The sequence below is a fragment of the Mesoplodon bidens genome (assembly GCF_964165515.1).
Source record: "Mesoplodon bidens genome assembly, chromosome: 5".
NCBI classification, from domain to species: Eukaryota; Metazoa; Chordata; class Mammalia; order Artiodactyla; family Ziphiidae; genus Mesoplodon; species Mesoplodon bidens.
The window spans coordinates 134,255,786-134,278,025 of NC_138161.1; the positions used below are offsets into that span (position 1 = coordinate 134,255,786).

A 22,240-nucleotide genomic window follows, 5' to 3' on the forward strand; every position below is an offset into this window, starting at 1 on the left:
TATTTTTATTTATTTTTACTTGTTTTGGTTTATTTAATTTTGTTTATTTAATTAAAATACTAGATATTGTCTAGAAGTAAAGTTTAAGAGTCTTCTTTCCTTTTAGCTTGGTGTGACTGGTCGGTATTCTTTGGTTCTGAATCTGTATATGTATGTGTGTGCTTTGCATGTTGGGGTATGCATTGTGTGATATTCACTTCTTAGTTCTTTGGGCTGATTTAGATTTTATGGTTGACAAATGTGAAAGTTAAATCCAAATCACTTTAACTAGTTTTTCCAGTTTTTGTTTTTTTAAGGGAGAGAAGAAGTAGGAGTAAGTATAAAGTACATCCTGATTAAAATGAGATTTGGGTACTCCTCACCATTTTTTTTTTATTACTAACTAACTCTTTTACTATTAAAACAGGTACAAAAAGAAACAACCTTACCTTAATGGTGTTTGCCACATTTATTTGGTTTGGGGCAAGGACAGGAGACTGATTTTCTTTAGCTGCCTCATAATGCAGGAGTAATTTCTGTGTTCAGTCTTTAAATATCAGGACAATAAAAGTATGAGATAGACTGACAAAATAAAATTGACCTTTGAATTCTTGTTTAAAAATGTGATATCTTCTTTGAAAGGGAAAGAAGCTGAAAGAGGTACAATTAATTGCACTTTGGTGTCTCAAAAATATTTCTGCTTTCAAACAGGAATTCTTTTTCCTTGATGTCTACATTTAAGACCAATGAGAAAGGGACAAAAACAGTTATTCTTCTTTTTTTCAGTTGAGTGTCAGTGCTATCAATTAGTTTTGTGTGGTGCTGAATTCATAATTAATGAAAATTTTATTTTTTATTTTAAATCATGCATGTTTTATATGAAAAATAGAAATGCATGTTCCTGAATGAGATATAAAAGTTGAAATTAATATCTTCTGTATATTTTTTCTATGGTTAAATTTATGTTCTTGTACTTTCCTCCAAGATTATTAATACTATTATTTTTTGGCATATAGGGTGTGTTTATGTACATTTCTAATAGACATGAATTTGGAAGACTGTTATCAACTGCTAATTATAATATTTCCCATTATAACAATGACCTCTGGCAGATTTTTGAAAATCCTGTGGTATGTATTTCATGCTCAGCTTCATTTATTACTTATTTTCCTATAACTCTAAATGGATATAAATCAATTAGGTTAATAATATGAAAATATGGTAAGAGGCTTTAAAAAGGTATTTTTAATTATATTTTTTAAGGCATAATTAATTATATTTCTTGACTAAGAACTTTCTTTTTAAAGACATATGAGGTTTGGGGAAAGGAATTATCAGTTTCTTTGATTTCTCCCAATATCTCTGTTTTATATATTCAAAAACTCCAACAAATTTTTAATCACAATTTCAGGGTAAAATGTTTACAAGTAGCTCACGTGTGACAATATTACATTTTGACTTTCAGGAAAAAAAATCAAAAAGTTAGTTTGTGAAAATGGACTTTACTTTATCATTTTGTTTGTTTTTTATAACAATTTTGCGAATGTACGCCAAAGATAGCTAGAGAAAATTGCAGAGTAAGTGGATTCAGCATATAAAGTCTTAAGTTGAGGAAACGATTTCCTTTTGAAGTTCAAAATTATTTCTTTTCTGAAAGATTTGAATGATGTAGGCATTAATTCCTTTTTTGTCTTACTGGGTTGGTTGGCACAATTATTCAAGGGAAAATACTCTAATCTCTGTTAATACTACTATTTATGGTTTTCTCCTTCCCAGTAGTAAAAGTTTTAAATTACAAAGACTCAATCCACCTGATGAGAATTGTCTTTTATTTTGTAGTAGTTGACTTTTGGGAATAGTAAATTTAATGGTCTCTGGAACTCTGTTGAAGGAAAAAGAATATCTTTTGACTTTTTTGGGGTATTTTAAAAATACTTTTGTTTCATTTTAGCTGCGTATCTCCATCGTTCACAGGAGTAGAATTTAAAAGAGGCTTTTTTTAAATGGTGAGGGTGGAATTACATATTTTACTTTACTGAATCTCTTGGTATTTTGAGAGACAGAATTATTTGATTTCTTGGGTAATAATTAGCTTCCTGAAAAAAATGTCCCAAGTTATATCCTGTAGATATTTGTGTGAGGATTCAAGTCTTTAGAGAGTATGCAATGAATATATCAGAAATAATAGGAACTGCTTTTCTTTCCATGCTTTGTTTTGTTTTTGGTAAATTAGCCTGACTGATATGCCTCATGAGGGGTATCCCATAGCAAAATATTTAATGATTATCCCATTATCAGAACTTCTAAGAAATTAGTAAAGTCAGTTTGTTCCATGACATTTGAAAAGCAGTCTAAAATGAAAAGTTAATATTAATGCTTTAATGTAAAATCTTAGGAGCTTGTTTCTTTAACTTCAAAAAATCTATAATGATGCCAGGAAAGGATACTTAAAAATATTTAAAGATTCTGAAATCTTATGTATGATTATTTACTGCTAATTTTCCCCCATGTTTTGGAATCAGAGAACCAATTAATATTAAAGGAAATAATGAGATAATACAGTAATTTGATCCTTATAGTGATATACTATGTATAAATTAAATTTGTTAAAGAATTTGAAGATAACTTTTGTTCTTCCATATCAAAAATTTCTGAGTTACATATAAGCAGAGATATGCAAAACTAAGAATGGCCAATAAATTATCAGGGCCCTTCTGAATTGTGGCCTCAAAGATACATTTCAGACAAATATTTTTGAAACGTATTTTGATTGGAATTATTTTGAGCCTGTATCTCCATTCTTTCCTGTTTGCTCACTTAATTTGTACTTTGCAAAGAGAAAATTAAGAATTTTGTTAAATAGTCTAAATATATTTAAGAAAAGATCGTTTTGGATATTGACTCATATTTTAATATAAACCCTTTAAATATTGGGCTTTTAAATAAAACACTTGACCCAGGAAAAGGATTCCTTAGCTGATATTGACAAAAATTGATGTATCTTAGTGTGTGGCTTAGTTGTCAGTGATTGGACTAAGAGAAGATTCAGGTTCATGAATTAGTATGAAGAGGAGCTATTTTTCAATATATGGTCTTATGCCTTAATTTCAGTAACTAAAAGATAAGAAATAGTAACCCCATGATCATTCTTTGATACACATCTAAAACTGAAGGCAGAAAATTTAAATATATTAAAAAAAATCAAAATTATTTTAGAGTAATTCACTATAAAATTATAAGTAAGGCCAAGTTGATTAATATTTTTACGAACTTTACTAATTTTTACTAATTAAGTTTTACTAATATTTGTTGGTAGGATTATGTTCCTTATCTTTTACTTTTAAAACACACATATTTACCTACACCTATTTATATGCATAGAATATAGCATACAAATATAGTGACTATAAGATTACTCAAATTTTAAAATCCTGAGTTATAAAACTCCGTAAATAAAAATTTTGCATTTCAGAAAATGATGTGAACATACATAGAATCAGGCAAAGTTTAAAAAAACATAAACTGTGGTTTCTGAAAATTCCTACTTTGTCTACTACATGTAGTCATTTATAAATTGCTTGAGCAATTTCTAAAGTGCATGTACTTTATATTTTCTATTAAAGTATTTATGAAAAGGTTTTTGCTTTAATCTGTGCAATTGATTTTTTTGTAGGACTGGAAGGAAAAGTATATAAACCGAGATTATTCAAAGATTTTCACTGAAAATATAGTTGAACAGGTTTGTATTAATAATTACTATGATATGTAGAGCATTTTTGCTATATTTTCCAGCAGGGAATATTATTAATGCAATACTGCTTTAGCAGCAGATGTTGTGAAAGTGGAGAAACTTTATCCTTTAGGTAAAATTCATATGACTTAATTACCAATTTTACAGCCTTAAGGGTCATACAGTTGTAAACATGTAGAAAAATGAGAATTAACAATAATTTTAAGATCATGCCATCTTTTTTTTTTTTTTTTTTTTTAAATTATTTATTATTTATTTTTGGCTATATTGGGTCTTTATTTCTGTGCGAGGGCTTTCTCTAGTTGCGGCAAGCGGGGGCCACTCTTCATCGCGATGCACGGGCCTCTCACTATCGCGGCCTCTCTTGTTGTGGAGCACAGGCTCCAGACACGCAGGCTCAGTAGTTTTGGCTCACGGGCCCAGTTGCCCCGCGGCATGTGGGATCTTCCCAGACCAGGGCTCGAACCCGCGTCCCCTGCATTGGCAGGCAGATTCTCAACCACTGCGCCACCAGGGAAGCCCCATGCCATCTTTTTAGCATACTCCCAAATGTTATAGCTATCTCAAAAATAAGGAATTTTTGGCAGATCTCTGGTGTAGGCCTCTTTCAATGAAAGTTTATCTTTGAAAGAAATTGAGCTCCAAACGTCTCTTCTCAGAGAAGTCTTTTAAAAAATGAACTCTGTTTGGGCTTCCCTGGTGGCGCAGTGGTTGAGAGTCCGCCGGCCGATGCAGGGGACATGGGTTCCTGCCCCGGTCCGGGAGGATCCCACATGCCGCGGAGCGGCTGGGCCTGTAAGCCATGGCCGCTGAGCCTGTGCGTCTGGAGCCTGTGCTCCGTGGCGGGAGAGGCCACAGCGGTGAGAGGCCCGCGTACCGCAAAAAAAAAAAAAAAAAAAAATTTAAAAAACAAAAAATGAACTCTGTTTAAGGTTAGTGTTCCAAACTATTGCTAATACCTTATTTCAGAGAACGTAAAGTGTCTAAAATGTCTTTAATTCTGAGATGCTCTGTTATTTTGTGTACCATGAGAAAGGAAAAAAATACTGCCAATTGAACTATGATGCAATGTTTTCTAGTCACTTAGAATTTTTAATTTTATGCATATTGAAAGAGCTATTTTAGACTTATTAAGGCATATATTTTATAGAGCACTGTATACATAATAGCATTTCATTTCAATGAGTGGTAGTATAAATCATTTAAAAAGATGTTTCAAAGGCCAAGTCAACAAGTGCAGTGCCAACTAAATGTGTGCATGTGCACACACACAGATACATACAAACACACAAAGTGAGGACAGAATGAATGCCTGACCAAGTGTACGTGCCCTGTGGCATTAACAACTACATCACTATGGCTGCCTGGCCAACTGTGTCTCTAAGACACGTCTTGATTGCACAGATGTTAAAATGCAAACAAAATAAGTAAATGAATGAAAATAAAAGTCTTAGAAATTGTTTTTTTAAAAAAAAACCAAACTAGTGTTGTTTGTAACGGTAATGTCAGTAATATAGGGCAAACTTCTTAAAAAGACATCTAAGTGAGATAAATATTGAATATTCTGTACTTTTGAAATGCCATTTTTAGTAAAAAGACACAAAATGTTACTCTCTTAATGGTGATATCATGTTTTATATATAGCCTTGTCCAGATGTTTTTTGGTTTCCTATATTTTCTGAAAAAGCCTGCGATGAATTGGTGGAAGAAATGGAGCATTATGGCCAGTGGTCTGGGGGGAAACATCATGTAAGTTGTCATTTCACACAAAGAACTACAACGTGTATGTGGGGCAAGGAGGAGTGTAGATATTTAGAGAAGGTAGAGGAGGTTTGTCCTTTTTGTCTTACATCTCTGAGTCTTAGACCTAAATGAAGGGGCTACCCAAGGCTGTCAAGAGAACTCTTGTTTTTAGCCTAATTCTGGTTCTAATTGTTTAACATTTAATCTATCCGGGGCTCAGTTTCATCTCCAATTACACTGGTTAGGCCTTAAGGGTCAGTGTCTCCTGGCTGGGGATGGTAAGGTAATATATGCCTATTGTGTGATACTGCTCTTCTCCAAGGTTACTTTTTATTCTCTGCATTTTTGCAGTGAGCTATAGTGAAAATACCAAGACAAAGTTTCTCTGGTTGACTGCCAAAGCTATATTTTTTGTGTAAACATAGGAAGGAGGAATCTGTTTGAATGCCTTTGGTGTAATTCAGTTTTCATTTACATTCAGAGACTTGGCTGAAAGCATTACTGTAGATGGTTCAAGGTATCTCTTTTTCTCTGAGAACCCACAGATGCCAGCTCCTTCACAGTACTGAGGAATTTTAGTGGAATATTCTGGAATATCACTGCCTCTGCTCAATTATATATTCCCCAGCTAGTTAGCTGATCAGGAAGACAGAAGTTCAAAGTATGAGGAAGAACTTGAAGTCAGCAGGTTGTAGGATAATGAAAAGCAATCATGGAAGGACTTTAGGTGCCACAAAATAAAAGTGAGGAACTTGGCAAGGAAAGTTTATTTTCAGTGATAGGTAATCCAAGTGGCAGACAAACAGAATCTATGCCCATCACCAGCTAAGCCTGCCTGAAGGTTCACTGTAAAAAAACTCATTTTTTAGGGGACACGGGAAGGCTTTGGCAATCAATTTTATTTACTTTCTCATTAGACCTCACATATCTATTAAATAAGTAGGAAAGCAGTCTTACTCTGTAGTACTTTGCTTCATCATTGATACATTTGCAAAGCCATGTTATCTAAGTTATTTTGATAGTTTTGCAATTAAAGCAGATGGTACACCATAATTGAACTGTTATTTTTATTGTCTATTATGATCTTGTGGTTGAAAAAAATTCCAAGATAATGTAAGTGTGAATTGCACACAGACCACAGTTTATGATGTCATGAATACTCTTTTTAGGATAGCCGTATATCTGGTGGTTATGAAAATGTCCCAACTGATGATATCCACATGAAGCAAATTGATCTGGAGAATGTATGGCTTCATTTTATCCGGGAATTTATTGCGCCTGTTACGCTGAAGGTCTTTGCAGGCTATTATACTAAGGTAATTATCCTCCCATTCCTGCTGCCTACCTCCTACCAGTTTTTACACAAATGTGCTATTTTATATTGTTATTGATAAGCAAATCCATTGACTTACTTTGCTCTTTTAGGGGTTTGCACTATTGAATTTCGTAGTAAAATACTCCCCTGAAAGACAACGCTCCCTTCGCCCTCATCATGACGCTTCTACATTTACCATCAACATTGCACTCAATAATGTGGGAGAAGATTTTCAGGTAATTATGGCTTTTTTTTTCTATATTTTTCAAAAGAAATACGTCATTATGAAAGGGCTTTCCCTTTTTTTTTTTAGATTCTGCTTAGATATCATCATTTGAATTTTATCACTCATTAAAAATAAAGCATAACAAGTTGATACATTTATTGGTCTATCTTTTTTAGGGAGGTGGATGCAAATTTCTAAGGTACAATTGCTCTATTGAGTCACCAAGAAAAGGCTGGAGTTTCATGCATCCAGGGAGACTCACGCATTTGCATGAAGGACTTCCTGTTAAAAATGGGACGAGATACATCGCTGTGTCATTTATAGATCCCTAAGTTATTTACTTTTCATTGAATTCAGTTTTCTTTTGGAATGGATGCCTGGCATGAACATGTCTTTGAAGTTGTGCTTGAGACGATGAGAAGAATATTTAAATAACTTCCACAGAACAACTTCACTTTGGGCCAAACATTTGAAAAACTTTTTATAAAAAATTGATATTTCTTAATATCTGCTCTGAGCCTTAAAACACAGATTGAAGAAGAAGAAAAAGGAAAAAAAAATGTAAAAGCAAACATTTATTTCTATGCCTTATTGTCTCTGAGAATAATGACAATTTTCTGAATTTGTGTTTCAGTTGATAAAGTATTCAGGTACAGATGTACAAGTGATAAATGAGACTAATAATATTTTCTTATTAAAAGGCTGGGAAGAGTTTTATTTATCAACATGTAGACAAAATGGATATAAATGAAAATTTCAAAAATTTTAATTTTTGAAATGCTGAAAAACTGGAGTTCTAACTGAATTTGTATGCAACTAATTGTGTAAGTGCTTTTTTGACAGCCTATATAGCTACCTTTTACAGTAGTTACTGAAGGAATACAAAGAACAATATTACACAGTGTTTTTCCTCAAGAAACTTAGTACAAAATACAACTGAGGTACATATCCAGTGGAAAACATTTCTGTTTAGATTGTTAGACAGGTTTTTTTATATTTGCAGTAGAAATCAAGCCTTATGTTCCTTCAGATGAATTTTCCAAGGTAGATTATATTAAGTAGATGTTAGATTTAGGAAAGCTTTTGAGCCTTTTGATTTCTTAAAGTACATCAAGTATCATCTTAAGATCAGCAAGTGTCCTTAACTAAAAACAGGTTTTTTTTTATTATTATTATTCTAGAAAATAATGAGGAAAAAGAAAATTTCATTGAGATCAGTAGTAACACTTTATGATTTTTTTTAAAAAACTTTTTACGTTTTTAAGTACTTGAATTTTATATCAGGAAGATAAAGTTGGTGAGCCTTTGTTCTTCCCTTTTGCCCTTTGTCTGCCTCCTAATTCTTTTCTTCGGGAGGGTGATTCACATTTTTGTCTTCCCAGCATAGTCTCCATTTTATCCTTCTTACTCTTTTTATTACCTTCCTTTTATCCCACTTTAAAAAATTCCCCAACACAAAAAAAATTGTGACTTGATTTTTTACCATTACTCTGAGTGAGGTTTAAATACTCTTATTGTAGCTACTGTTTTTAATTTAAAGGTTAAACTTGAAAAAAAGTTTTAAGTCATGGTGCCAAATTTCATTTTTCTAACACCATGTGTTAGAAAATTATGAAAAATAAAATAATTTAAAATAAGTTTCTGTTGTTCTCTTTATTATTGGTGATTTATCTTTAGAAGAGAATATATGGTGGAGTATACTGAAAGAATATCTGGATGCAATAGGCCGTGATTTTTAAATTTTGCTTGGTACATTTACTGATATCAGAACTTAATAAACATTCTAGTTATTGAATTCCAAATTGAATTGTAATATCTTCAATTTCATACTGACTAGGGATTTGATCTAACTTACTTTACAAGTGAGAAAACAGAGACAAAAATATTTATTTGATATATATTTATTTATTCAATGGTGTTTTTCAAGTTCTTACTGTGGGCCAGACACTGGTCCAAGCACTGAAGGTATGGTGATGAATAAGATGTTATATTACTGGGAGATGGATTTAGGAAGTAAGGAGTTGGGTTCTATCCCCTTTTTGTTCTTTATTGGCACTTAATATCCAAAGTAAACTCCTACTACCCATCAACTTGATTGAAGAGATATTTTAGTAATTATTCATGAATTATATTACTATACTACAGGATGCTATTCTAAATATGTACTGGTATGTCATGGATACCAACCATTCAGAACAGACTTTGGTTATAAAAAACAGTTCTACCAGTGCAAGCCAGCTTAATGTCCCTTGTGATACACTTCAGAGGAAAGACATAACCAAATACTAGTTCTTTCCAGTAGTAGGTGGTGACTTATAGTAGCTATTTTAATCTCATGCTATGTTGCCAGAAATTGGATCAAGGCAATCAGCTGAGCACATTTTCTACCTTTCCTCTTTTTCCAGACTTCATGAAATGATATGAAATGTACTTTCAAATAGAACAATTTATCCTGAAGATTAAATCTAGTCCTATTGTTATCCTATCAACTATCATCATTATCTTATTACTCATCAAATATTACTAAGTGCTGATCATAACATGGGCTGGGCACCGTATTATAATAATTGGGGCCACTTATTGAGTCCCTACTGTAGGCCAGCTACTTTATGTAGGTTATCTATAATTGTCACAACAGTCTCACAGTGCAAGTTTTATTATCCTCATTTTATGGAAGAAAACGAAATCTCAAGAAGATAAAATGACTTTCCTAAGGCCATACAATGGGCAAATTGCAGAAGCAGAGTTCGTCTGTAAACACAGATCTGTCTGGCTCCCAAAGGTCTGTCTTTTTCCACTAACTCCCAGTCTTTTGAAAACAAAACTGAATTGTAAGAATGATCCCTGCCTCTAATAGGATTATATCTGTGTAGGAGAAAGAGTTAAATTAATAAAGACTATCAGATAAGGAAATACTATATAAAACATGAACAATGAAAATGTGTGCATTTTGCAAGCAATGATTGCTATAAATGAACAGGAAGGAGGAGAGAGGACATCCGTGTTGATTGAAGTTCCCTGGGAGGTTTCATCAAACAAACAAAAAAAAGAACAATTCATAATTAATGAGCGAAAGTGCCACAAATTCCCTAAGTAGGTCAAAAATTTGAAAGCTGGAAATCAGGCAGGATTAGATGGATAGGGAAAGCTATAGCTTGAAACATGTTCAGCTCTGGTAATCACTAATCTATTCTCTGTTTCTGTGAGTTCAGTTGTTTAAAATTCCACATATATGTGAGATCATACAGTATTTGTCTTTCTCTGTCCTACTTCACTTAGCACAATGCCCTTAAGCCTCATCCATGTTGTCACAAATGGCAATATTTCCTTCTGCTTCATGGTTGAATAATATTCCAGTGTGTGTGCATGTGCGTGTGTGTGTGTGTGTATATTTATATATATCATTTTTTCTTTACCCATTCATCCGTTGATAGACACTTAGGTTGTTTCCACGTCTTGGCTGTTATAAATAATGGTCCAGTGAACATGGGAATGTGAACAGCTTTTGGGGATAATGATTTAGTTTCCTTCAGATATATTCTCAGAAGTGGAATTGCTAGATCATATCATCGCAATTTTTAAGTTTTTGAGGAACCAAAATCTTTTACTATGGAAACACATCTGTGTATTAATTGTAGAGAAAAAAACAGTAGAAAGAAAAGAGAATGTAATTTAATTACAATAAATTGAAGTGTATTGATGTCAATAGTAACTATTGGTGTCTGCGGGTACATGTATGTGAGTGTGTGTGTATGAACGTGTGTATACGTATATTACCAAAGGGCTTTTAAATGCTAATGGTGGCATTTTTTCTCATTCTTAATGTGCATAGGAATCAATGTGAATATCTTCCCTTAATATGGATACTTTAGTAGTAGTCCAGTATATTAATTTTTTTCACTCTGCTTTATTTTTGAAAAACACTAGTAATTTACCTGTATTGGTAACTTACCTAAGAAATCAAGTACCCTTCTACAGAATAAACATATGGAAAACAGTTAACATATAATCTGAGTGGTCCCTCCTAATGACAGAATCTCTTTATATTTTCCTTCACTCCTACTTTCCTGTCCTATGCACTTCTTAATTTCCCTGCTTGCTAAGCCCTAAAGCCCATCTTGTATGACATTTTTGGGGCATGTCATTCATTTGGAATATGGAGTGGTCTATACAATAGATCTCTTCAAGTTGAAGGAAAGCCAAACAAAATTTTCTGTCACAGCTGAGAGTCAGTCTCAGTAAATATCTCACTTTGACTAGATGTTGACTATTTCAGAAAATTAAAGTTTCTAAGCTTGATGAAAGCAGCTTTTGTCAAACTGCACTGTTTATATGTGTCTTTCAGAATAGCAAGCTACAGACTTCTTTTAGTGTAACTCTTTATTAAGAAAAAGCTATTGGGGAGAAACGGGGGAAATGTATAAAGCTCTTCAATGAAAGCAATGAATTTTGGATTAAATTTGAAGAGAAATACACTAAGAAATAAGTAATGAAGAGAGAAGAAAACTGTACACACAGACATGCTTTAAAAATGCAGAGTACTATATTGCTAAATTATTCTAATAAAAAGAATTAGAAAAGTGGAAAGATGGATATATATGCAAGGGATGTGTGGACTTTATAAATTTCAAATCTTCCAGACAGTTTTTTGTTAATTTTAAAGATAAACTTTAAATTATATTTTTGTTTTATTCTTAATATATTGAAATAAATTAGAAAATATTAATTTGGAAAAGTAAGTTCTTTGCTGATTCTTGAGGTACTGTAATTTTTTGTGTGATAAATCAAGTAACAATGATTATTTTAGCATGCTATTCTATCTTTACTGAAAAATGGCTGACTTAAAAAAATCTGATTACTTAAACTCTTTTGAAAATTAGAAAAGAATTTCTGCCTATTTAACGAGATAAAATAAACAAGTAATCGACTTAAAGAATGGTCTTAACAAAAGAAATGGAAAACATCATGCATGCTATCAACAATTTAAGGAAAATATTGTTCCTTTCAAATTATCCTTATCCCAAAGTAACTATTAGATTGCAAAAAGAGAATTCAGGGATGTAGAAGGAGAAAAAAAATTTTCATGTAGATTTGTAATAAGTAATGAACTTCTCTGTGCTTAATTATAAAATAATTAAAAAAATAATTTTAAAGGACATTTTTCTTAACACTGATTTAAGTTCAGTTACTTTTCCTTTAGGAATGTAATCTGAAATGGCAGAAAAAATCCTTAAGGAAAGCACATAATGATATAAAATCCTGCACCTACTCAGGAGACTTTTAAAATTTGACAGAGCTTAACTTCCAGGTGAGAAATGGACAAATTAAAGCATAACTTTCTTCTGCTGATCATAAATGATGAGATAATTGATTAATTGAAAATGTGCATATTTTAAAAATGAGATTATTCTATTAAATTTTGTTTTATTATTTTCATTTGTGATTACATAAATATACATTTTACAAATCTAGCCAAATTGTGACATCAGAGCTCCACCTTGTGGCCAGTGTAGATAACTAATAGTCTAAATTTTAAGCAAAAAGCAAGAGCCTTAAATTTTTTTTAAGGCTCATGCTTTCAAACTTTTTCTTAAAGGCTAACATAAATAAAAATGATATAAATTTAGGTGATTTTTTTTCAGGAATTCCTTTTTTTATTTTTGTAGACACAACACAGTGTTTTAAAAGGAGGAATTGGGATACCTTACTCTGAAATAAGGGGTAGCTAGCATATTCCCAGTTAGTACTGATGAAGTTATTTGTTTTCTATAATTTATGTACTTTGGAAACTGCTAATCTGTTTTCACTAGGTAATACGGGCCAATGATAAAATCAGTTTAGAAATGGTCAGACTCAATTACAACTGATACAGTAATTGGTTTTGAGTAAACAAAATAACTTACATGACTTTAGAAAACTTCCAAAGGGTTTGATTATAAAGAACAAATGAACTTTTAAAAATTCCTCTGTGGCAGGGAAAGGTAAATCACAATTTTTTTTTCTCATAATTAGCACAGGGCTAGTAAAGTGCAGCAATGAAGACAGGTTCTCTGTTTTGGTTTTTTGAGGATTAAGGAAGTTTGTTCCTGCTGAAGTTATTGAAGGTAGGTGTACTAGAGTAGTTCTAAGTTACTCTACCTCTCACGTATTCAGATGTTGCCCCACATCCTTCTTGATCATCTTTCCCTCTTTGAGTTGCCTTGCACCCTGGCTGCTTGACTGAATTCAGGTGCTGCTCATCTAAGTCTAGAGCAATTTCATTGATATTCATATTGTCCTAAGGTGGCTTTCCTTTTGATCTTCTGTGAGCCAAGAGGAGAGGAAATTTAAAAATATACATATGATCAAAACCTCAATGGTTTGGTGTCTGTGATAGCAAGTCTCCAAAGATGGTCCTCAATGACCCATGCCTCCCAGGATTCGTACCTCTGCACCCGTCGCTCTCACCTTGAACCTTGGTGGGCCTTCTGTAACCAGTGGAGTGCAGTAGAAGTTACTCTGCATAACTTCCAAGTTGAGTCAGGAGAGACCCAGTGGCTTTGATCTCTTAGAACATTCACTCCTAGGCACTCCTGGAATCCAGGTGCCATTCTGTGAAAAGCCCATGCCACATAAAAGCACTCCAGCCAACAGTGGAAGCTCAGTTCCTACATCATCTGGCACCATGTGAGTGAATTATATGGACATCAAGCTCTGTCGAACCTTCAGATGACTATTGTCCCCATGGTTGACTTCTGCCTGCAACCACATGTGAGTCCCCAAGCGAGAACCACCCAGCTGAGCCCAGTCAACCCACAGAGCCGTGAGAGAGGAAGATTACATTGTTTTGAGTCACTAAGTTCTGCATAGTTTATTAGGCAGCAATAGATACCAAAACAGGGATAATTGCCCATACTTCCTCTCTAATTGGGCCTGCTTTCCTGAGCACTTAAGGTCCTGGATTGTTTATTTACCTTTCATTTTCCTCAATAAAGCCATGTTTCTTGAAGGAAGGGGCTGGTCCTTATTCAGTCTTTTCAGTTTTAGAGATAGCCTGGCATACAGTAGGCACTCATATGTGTGAATGAGTAATTGGGAGTTGATTTTATGTCTGAGATTTTGTGGTATTTGAATCAAAATGATCCCTGAGGGAAATAGGAGGTTTGAATTTAACAGACCAAAAATAAAAATAAATCTATGTGTTCTTTGGCTGTGCTGTGTGAGGTAAAGCCTTGAGAAAGACTGTACAATCTGTTCCTGAATAAAAGGATATGTAGGCGGCCCCAAGTTGGATAGTGATGTACTAAGATGTTATAAAAAGAAACCCATATCACTGTTATCCTCAATATCCTGTGAGAAAGACCGAGACAGGGAATGGTCAGTTTATGAGTAAACTGCCTGGAGGCCATAAGTGTACTAGGCTTTAAATAAATATTTTGAATTGAATGAATTTGGTTTTACACATCTTAAAACAGATTTTAGTAAAATGCAAAAGCATTATATCCATATACTGACTAAAAAATCTATATTTTATCATCTCACTTTAAACTAAAAAATAGTTCTAAAGTAGAAACATGTGAAAACGGTGGATTTCTAAATGCCAAGGAGAGTGTGTCCTTGAGGTGTATTTTCACTGGAACTACTGTTGTTACCATAGTTACAGATTACACTGCTCATTGGGTGTGGCTTGTTGATTTTAACCAAACAACATTTTAACATCTATTCAGTATGGTGCTAGAAATGTGATCAATAATGGAATTAAAACTTTATTATTTCAAAAGTATGGACGTGTATGAATTTGTTCAAAAAATGAATTGTTTAGGAGAGCTGTAATGTGGATGATGTCAGAAAGAAAAAACAGAATTTAGAAACTTCTTGACTGCATGTCAGTAATAGTTTGAATAAATCAGACTAGGGAGAAAGTATTTTTATACAAATACAGAGGAGATATCTTTAACTGTTTAAAATTGGTAAAGGATTTGGCAGATCTGAGACGTTAAACGGGTAACAAACAGTGAATTCAAGTGTGTAAAGTGACAAAGACGTGGGAGAGAACAATGAAATCAAGGAGTTATAATCAATCTAATTCTAGTCCAAAGTGAGGATGTGAAAAATGGACATAAACCCCACCTAACTTGCCAATGATTAGAAAGGTTTCCTCTCCTAATTTGGGGCGTTTGTTTTGGCCTTAAGATTTCAGATTCTATTTTTGGGGGGCAGCATGTTGTGTGCACTGTTTTTCGAACAGTTTCATCCTTCAGCAGACTTTCTTGCAAATATTTATTCCAATGGTTCCTTATGTTTTAAAGTCTAAAATGACGACAGAACGAGATGTGCAGAATGTGTACTTGTCCACGTCACATGATTAATTGGAGCACTCAGATGCTTGTAGCCCAGAACGTAAATCCTCAATGATGGTTTACATTTGTAAGAGTTACATGTAATTTTCCCTGAACATCCCTGTGCTTCCCAGATTTTCCACCCACTCAAGTGGGGCCCCACTTAAGTGGGACCATGTGACTGTTTTTTGGCCACTGGCCTATGACCAGAAATGATGTGGATCACTCCCAAGGCCAAACATTTAAAAGCCCATTATAGCGACCCTTGAAGCATACATACTGAGATGTCTGGATCCTGAGTCACTATTTGGAAGGGAGTTTCCGTTAAGGGGTATCAGACCCACAACAGCTATGTGTGAGAAAGAAATAAGTTTTACATGTTAAGCCACTGAGGTTTCCAGGCTTGCAAGATGGCTTATTTTTACCTAATATACCAATCACATGTTTGAGAAAAAGATACATATTTTAATTGAAGAAGATAGATCTAGGTATGTATTGGTTTTAAAATAATGAAAACCTAGAGTTATTTTAGGGTTTAGTGATTTAATTTGTATCATCTAACAATAGAATCTCAATATTGGAGTGGTCTTAAAAGCTAGGTAGTCCAATCTGTCTTGCTTTCACCCTAAACAAATCCCTTTCAGGTTTCCCTGGTTGATGATCTTCCAGATTGTACTTGAAAACTTTATTTAGTGAATGTTTATTAGGCGTCTCTTACTTGTCTATCATTGTACCTGACATTAAATATTTGATTTAGATGAATAGATAGGATTTATCATCCTTGCATTAAAATCCAGTGATGATCAAGTCATTGAATCCAGACGTAGACACAGCAGAGCATTTTCTTAACTGTGCTAGAATCTGTCTTTTGTAACTTCTACTTAAAGTTTATACATGTACATTTGAAAATGATATGAAAAAGATTAATGCCTTTTAACATGGGTGTCTCTTTCAAATATTTAACTGCAGTAATCACAACTGTTTCGTCTCTCCCCCCAACCCCCTATGCCTCATCCTTTCATCTTTTCCACACTTAAAATATCAGACTCTTCCCTAGTCCTTTATATTGAAAGACAAAAATAACCAATTTCTCCCGAGGGTATACTATGTCCAGAGACTTGACCAGTGGTAAGATGGTCAAGTAAGATTTGGTGCAATCGCGCAAAGAAGAGAGAGCTCATGATTATAGACAGCCTGGGTTCCAGCCAATAGCCTGAGTTCCCTCAGTCTTTTTGTTTCTTCAGCTCCAAAAGCACAGACACAGTTTGAGAAATTTCATGAAGCTGCAAGATGTTCTCTCAGGTTATTTGTACAATGGGAAAGAAAGGTCGCATAGTCCAACTTCCTTCCCATGTCCGTGACAGATCACTAGACCTCTGCTTGAGGGTTTGCAGATTGCTCATCTGTGGTTGAAAAGCTCCTGTTAGCAGAATGCTTTTCCTTATATTGAGCTGATATCAGCTGCTCTTGCAACTTCTTCCTGTCAGCTCTTGTTCTGCTTTCTAAAGGAACACAGACTAAGTTGAATGCCCTTTCTATGTGTTAGCAATGCAAATGGATTGTGGTTTTTCTAAATCTGCTCTCCAAGACAAACATTTCAGGATTCACAGCCATCTCCTCATCCTGTCCTCTGTGGCTCTCTGCTTCTCTTTCCATTGTCAACATCACACTTGACAGTGTGTCACCTGAAACCTGGCTACTGCAGTGATTCTGATTGCCTCCTTTGGTCTGGTCACTCTATTTCTAGATGTAAAGCCTAAGATTTTATCATCTTGTATAGGGGGTTATACCACAATGATTTAAAAGAAAACACCAGATTAGTAGTTTTCAAACCAGGCTGCACATTAAAATCACCTGGGGGAGCAGTTAAAAAATGCTGATGCTCACGTCCTAGCACTGACCAAAGAAACCAGAATCTCTAGGAGTAAGGCCCAAGTACAGCTATTTTTAAAAGTGCTTCAGTGATTTTAATGTGCAGTAATGAGTTTTGCTCTTAAATGAGGCTTCCTCAACCTGTATGTAAATGCAATTTTTTACTTGAATGCAAAATATCTGACTTTTGCTCTGTTCAAGTTTAATTATCTCTGATAATAGGAGTCCCATAATTTCCAAATGCAATTTTGTGAGGTCAATCTTCAACAATCTTCAACAAAGCTAGAACACTGAAACTACTAAAATGTCCATAAGATGTTTAGAAAAGTTTGGAAAGGAATTTTAAGAAGTATAAGGATGAATTCATTTCAATTTAATATTTCTTATATTGTTGGGTTTATGCATAATTTGTACTGTATGTAAGAGCATCCTACATCATACTATGAGTAAACTTGGATGATCATTGTTAGCAGATGACAGAGACCAGTATTTACGGGATACAAGAATGTTTTTCCGAATTCCAGGTCCATCCAAACAAAACAAGCATTAATCTTTGGTTAGTTAGCTCTTTTCTATTGAAACACTAGGTTTCAAGGCATATCCAAATTAAACTACTTTTTTTTTTTTTACAATGGTGTGTTAGTTTCTGCTTTATAACAAAGTGAATCAGTTATACATATACATATGTTCCCATATCTCTTCCCTCTTGAGTCTCCCTCCCACCCTCCCTATCCCACCCCTCTAGGTGGTCACAAAGCACCGAGCTGCTCTCCCTGTGCTATGTGGCTGCTTCCCACTAGCTATCTGTTTTACGTTTGGTATAAACTACTTTTTATTCCTTTAACTTTCGATATCTTTCAGCTGTTTAAAGGAATGTTGTTTTAGAAAGTTTGGCAGCAGAAAGCTTTGAGTCTGGCACATCTGAAATTAATCAGTGTTGAGTAAGCGTTAAGAGGAACAACTGCAGTTATTTAAATGTGCATCTCTGGGTCAAGATTGCCCAAGCATTGCAGTAGAGTGAATTAGAATTTCTTAAAAATCCATGTTATTGGCCCTTTATTTAAAAGGCCAGGAGCAGCCCTCATGTTGCATCCCCCATTGTTCTTGGTATATTGAGTACCTTGTTGATAACGATCATGATGTACAGTTTTTTGGTTTTGTTTTGTTTTTTTTTCTTTTTTGCGGTACGCGGGCCTCTCACCGCTGTGGCCTCTCCCGTTGCGGAGCACAGGCTCCGGACGCGCAGGCCCAGCGGCCATGGCTCACGGGCCCAGCCACTCCGCGGCATGTGGGATCTTCCCGGACCAGGGCACGAACCCGTGTCCCCTACATCGGAAGGCGGACTCTCAACCACTGTGCCACCAGGGAAGCCCGATGTACAGTTTTGAAAGTACTAGTTCTTAGGCTAAGGCATCATGCTTTGATGTTCATAGTATTTTTCACATCCACTTAAAATGAGTTAGGGATAGTCCAGAGGAATAATGTTAATACCATCAAAATGAAGATACAAGAGGTTAGAAAACATTTAGAGGAAGTGGTGAGATATTTATTGTAATTGCGCACAAAACTTATTATTTCTCTCTCTATAGCCAAGACAAAAGAAGAAACACAATAGGTTACTCTACAGAGGTCTCTTGATGTTGCCCAAAGGCATTTTTCACTGCCCAGTCACTCACCTTTTTTTTTTCTATATCTGTATATATTAGACCTTCACCTAGAGGTTCAGTCTTGCTTGCCCTCACCTCAGTTCTAATCCTGTCTGTGCTTAAGGGCCCCAAGTAGGTCAAGTAACGAGTTAACACTGATGCCTGTTTTGCTTTGACTTCTTCCTGTCAGATTTGTTAACCAAGTTTTATTTTGAGCCTGTGGAGAAATCATACTCTTCATTTATTAGAACTGGATTTGTCTTGTTCTTTTTGTCTGAACACATTCCTGGATTTTTTTTTTTTTTTTTTTTTTTTTTAATGGTACGCAGGCCTCTCACTGTTGTGGCCTCTCCCGCTGCGGAACACAGGCTCCAGACGCGCAGGTTCCAGACGCGCAGGTTCCAGACGCGCATGCTCAGCGGCCATGGCTCAGGCTCCGGACGCGCATGCTCAGCAGCGGCCATGGCTCACGGGCCCAGCCGCTCCGTGGCAAGTGGGATCCTCCGAGAATGGGGCACGAATTCCTGTTCCCTGCATCGGCAGGCGGACTCTCAACCACTGCGCCACCAGGGAAGCCCCCTTCCTGGATATCTTGATTCTCATTGCTGTTACTCTGAGACTGGGATCCTGTCAAGGACTAGAGGTCAGTTTGTGCTTTGCAAACATTACAGTTAGCTTTTGCCAAACAAAAGATTACATAACAAACCACTCCCATAGCACAGTGCCTTACAATTACAATAATTTAATTTCATGGATCTGTGAGTTGCCTGGGCTCAGCGTAATGGGGTTTTCTCTGCTGTAAATCTCTCGTTTCCCTTCCAGGCCCAGTGGTCTCACCCCAGCATATTTCCCCCATGGCAATCAATGATAGAGGGAAAGGCAAGTGGAAACATAGAAGAACTCTTGGAACTGGCACATCACCACTTCCATATTATTCTTTTGCTAAAGCAAGTCATATTGCTGAACCTAATCTGAAGGATAAAGAAATATACTTGGAACCCTTAGGAAGAGAAACATGGCAGAGAATGTGGAAGCAGGAAGGACTGTTGAAAGGTATGAAGTGTTATTTAAAACATTAAAAATTATTATCCCAATTTAAAAAATTAATTAATGTACAGTTGACCCCTTGAACAACACAGGACTTAGGGGCACCAACCCTCATGCAGCTGAAAATCCGAGTAAGACTTTATAGTCAGCCTCCGTATCCCCTGTTCTGCATCCACGGATTCAACCAACCACAGATCACGTACTACGCTAGTACATATTGGGAAAGCATTCAGGAATAAGTGGACCCATGCAGTTCACACCTGTGTTGTTCAAGGGTCCACTGTATTACGAAATAACTATTATGCCATATGCTAGTAGGATGCTGGTTCATTTATCAATTCATTTCTTTCAGTAAATATTAGAAGGCCCAGGGCAAAAGCGTCTAACCTGCCTTCTCTTCTGATTCATCACATAATGTCACATAATCTCCGGCAACTCACTTAAGGTTTTTTGTTTTAAACTTTTTCTTGATGTACAGTTCTATAAGATTTAACATGGGTGTAAATTCTTGTACCAACCACCATAATCAGGATATAGAACAGAACATCACAGCAAAACTGGTTTTTTTTTTTTTTGCTCCTTTGTAGTTAAAACCTCCCCCTACTCCTAATTGATGACATCAGCTAATCTGTTCTTCCAAATAGTTTTGCCTTTTTTAGGTTGTCATATTTTTGAACTCATACAGCATGTTACCTTTGGCCACTGGCTTCTTTCACTCAGCATAACGTCTTTGGGATTCATCAATACTATTGCATGTTCCTTTTTATTGTGTACAATAGCACAGTAATAGTAATAGTAATTGCAATAGTAATCCATGATATGGAGGAATTATAGCTTTTTAATCCATTGACTTATCAAAGGACATTTGAGTTATTTCTAGTTTAGGTGATTATGAATAAAATGTCTATAGACACTCATGTACATGTTTTGTATAACCATAAGTTTATATCTCATTAGAGTAAATAGCTAAGAGTGGGATTGCTGTGCCATATGGTAGATGTATGATGTTTATGGTCAGAGTACATGACTGTGTGATTACCATGCTTTTGAACTTGTTAAGGTTTGTACTATGACTCATGATGTAGTCTATCAAGGTGAATGTTCTGCGTGCACATGAAAACAATGAGTATTCTGCTATTGTTGAATGACGTGTTCCACAAATGTCAATTGGTCCAATTGTTTGATGGTGGTGTTCAGTTCTTCTGTATCTTTATGATTCCTGAGAAAGGGGTGTTGAAATCCCCAAGTACAGTGGTAGATTGATAATGTTTCTCTTGTCATGTCTATTCACTTTTGCTTTAAGTATTTTGAAGCTCTGTTGTTAGGTACATATATTTAGCATTGTTATATCTTATTAATGTATTGACTCTTTTATCATTATGCAATGTCCCTCTTTACTTCTGGTAATTTTCTTGGCTCTGAGGTTTATTCTGTCTGATAATAATATATTCCAGTTTTTCTCTGACTAGTGTTTATATATTACCGTTGTTTTCCTTTTTAATCTACCTAAATTATTATACTTAAAATGGAATTCTTATAAACCATATATATTTGTTACCCTCTTCCTAATCTGAAAACTGTCTTTTAATTGCCATGTTTAAATCATTTATCTTTAAATTAATTACTTATATGTTTAGAGTTAGGTCTACCGTTTTATGTTTTGTTTTGTGTTTGTCCCCTCTATTTTTCATTCCACTGCTTCTGTCTTCTTTTGGGTTATTTGAATATTTTAAGTATTACTTTTAAATTTATCAATTATATTTTTAATATGTCTTTTTATATCTTTTCCAGTGGTATTACAATATGCATACTTAAGTTTTCACAGTCTACTTAGAGTTACTATTTTACCATTTCTAGTCAAATGTAGAAACCTTACCACCATATCTTCCTTTATATTTTAGTTGTGATATTTATTAACTCTATGTTCATTGAACAATCCACCAATGTTATAATTTTTACTTTCAACCATTTAAAAAATTTAAAGAACCATTTAAAATAACTTCAATGAAAAATAGTCTATTTATTTATGCAATGTTTACCATTTGTGTTGCTCTTCCTTTATTCCCAAAGTTCCACGTTTCTCTCTGGTATCTTTTCCCTTTCACCTGAAACACTTCCTTTTGCACTTCTTGTATATTAGGTTTTCTGGTGATAAGTTATCTTAGTTTTTATTCATTTGAGAATGTCTTTATTTCATCTTAATTTGTGAATGAAAGTTATTTTTACTGGATAGAGAATTATAGGTTGACAGTTCTTTTCTTACAGTGCAATATTGTTTTTGCTTCACTGCCTTCTTTTTGATGACAAACTTACAATCACTTGAATAGTTATTCTCCTACATGT

General features: G+C 34.7%; 1 protein-coding gene across 3 annotated transcripts in view; it reads left to right on the forward strand.

The window, feature by feature from the left end:
- The window catches only part of PLOD2 (procollagen-lysine,2-oxoglutarate 5-dioxygenase 2), a 114,432-nt gene extending 105,616 nt beyond the window's left edge, over window positions 1-8,816 (forward strand). For all 3 annotated transcript variants that reach the window (XM_081235591.1, XM_081235592.1, XM_081235590.1), the window contains 6 exons: window positions 996-1,109; window positions 3,653-3,718; window positions 5,375-5,479; window positions 6,643-6,789; window positions 6,899-7,024; window positions 7,191-8,816. In XM_081235591.1, the coding sequence (XP_081091717.1) occupies window positions 996-1,109; window positions 3,653-3,718; window positions 5,375-5,479; window positions 6,643-6,789; window positions 6,899-7,024; window positions 7,191-7,346 (714 nt within the window). In that variant the 3' untranslated portion in view covers window positions 7,347-8,816. The remainder of the gene's footprint in view (window positions 1-995; window positions 1,110-3,652; window positions 3,719-5,374; window positions 5,480-6,642; window positions 6,790-6,898; window positions 7,025-7,190) is intronic.
- The last annotated feature ends 13,424 nt before the right edge of the window (window positions 8,817-22,240 follow it).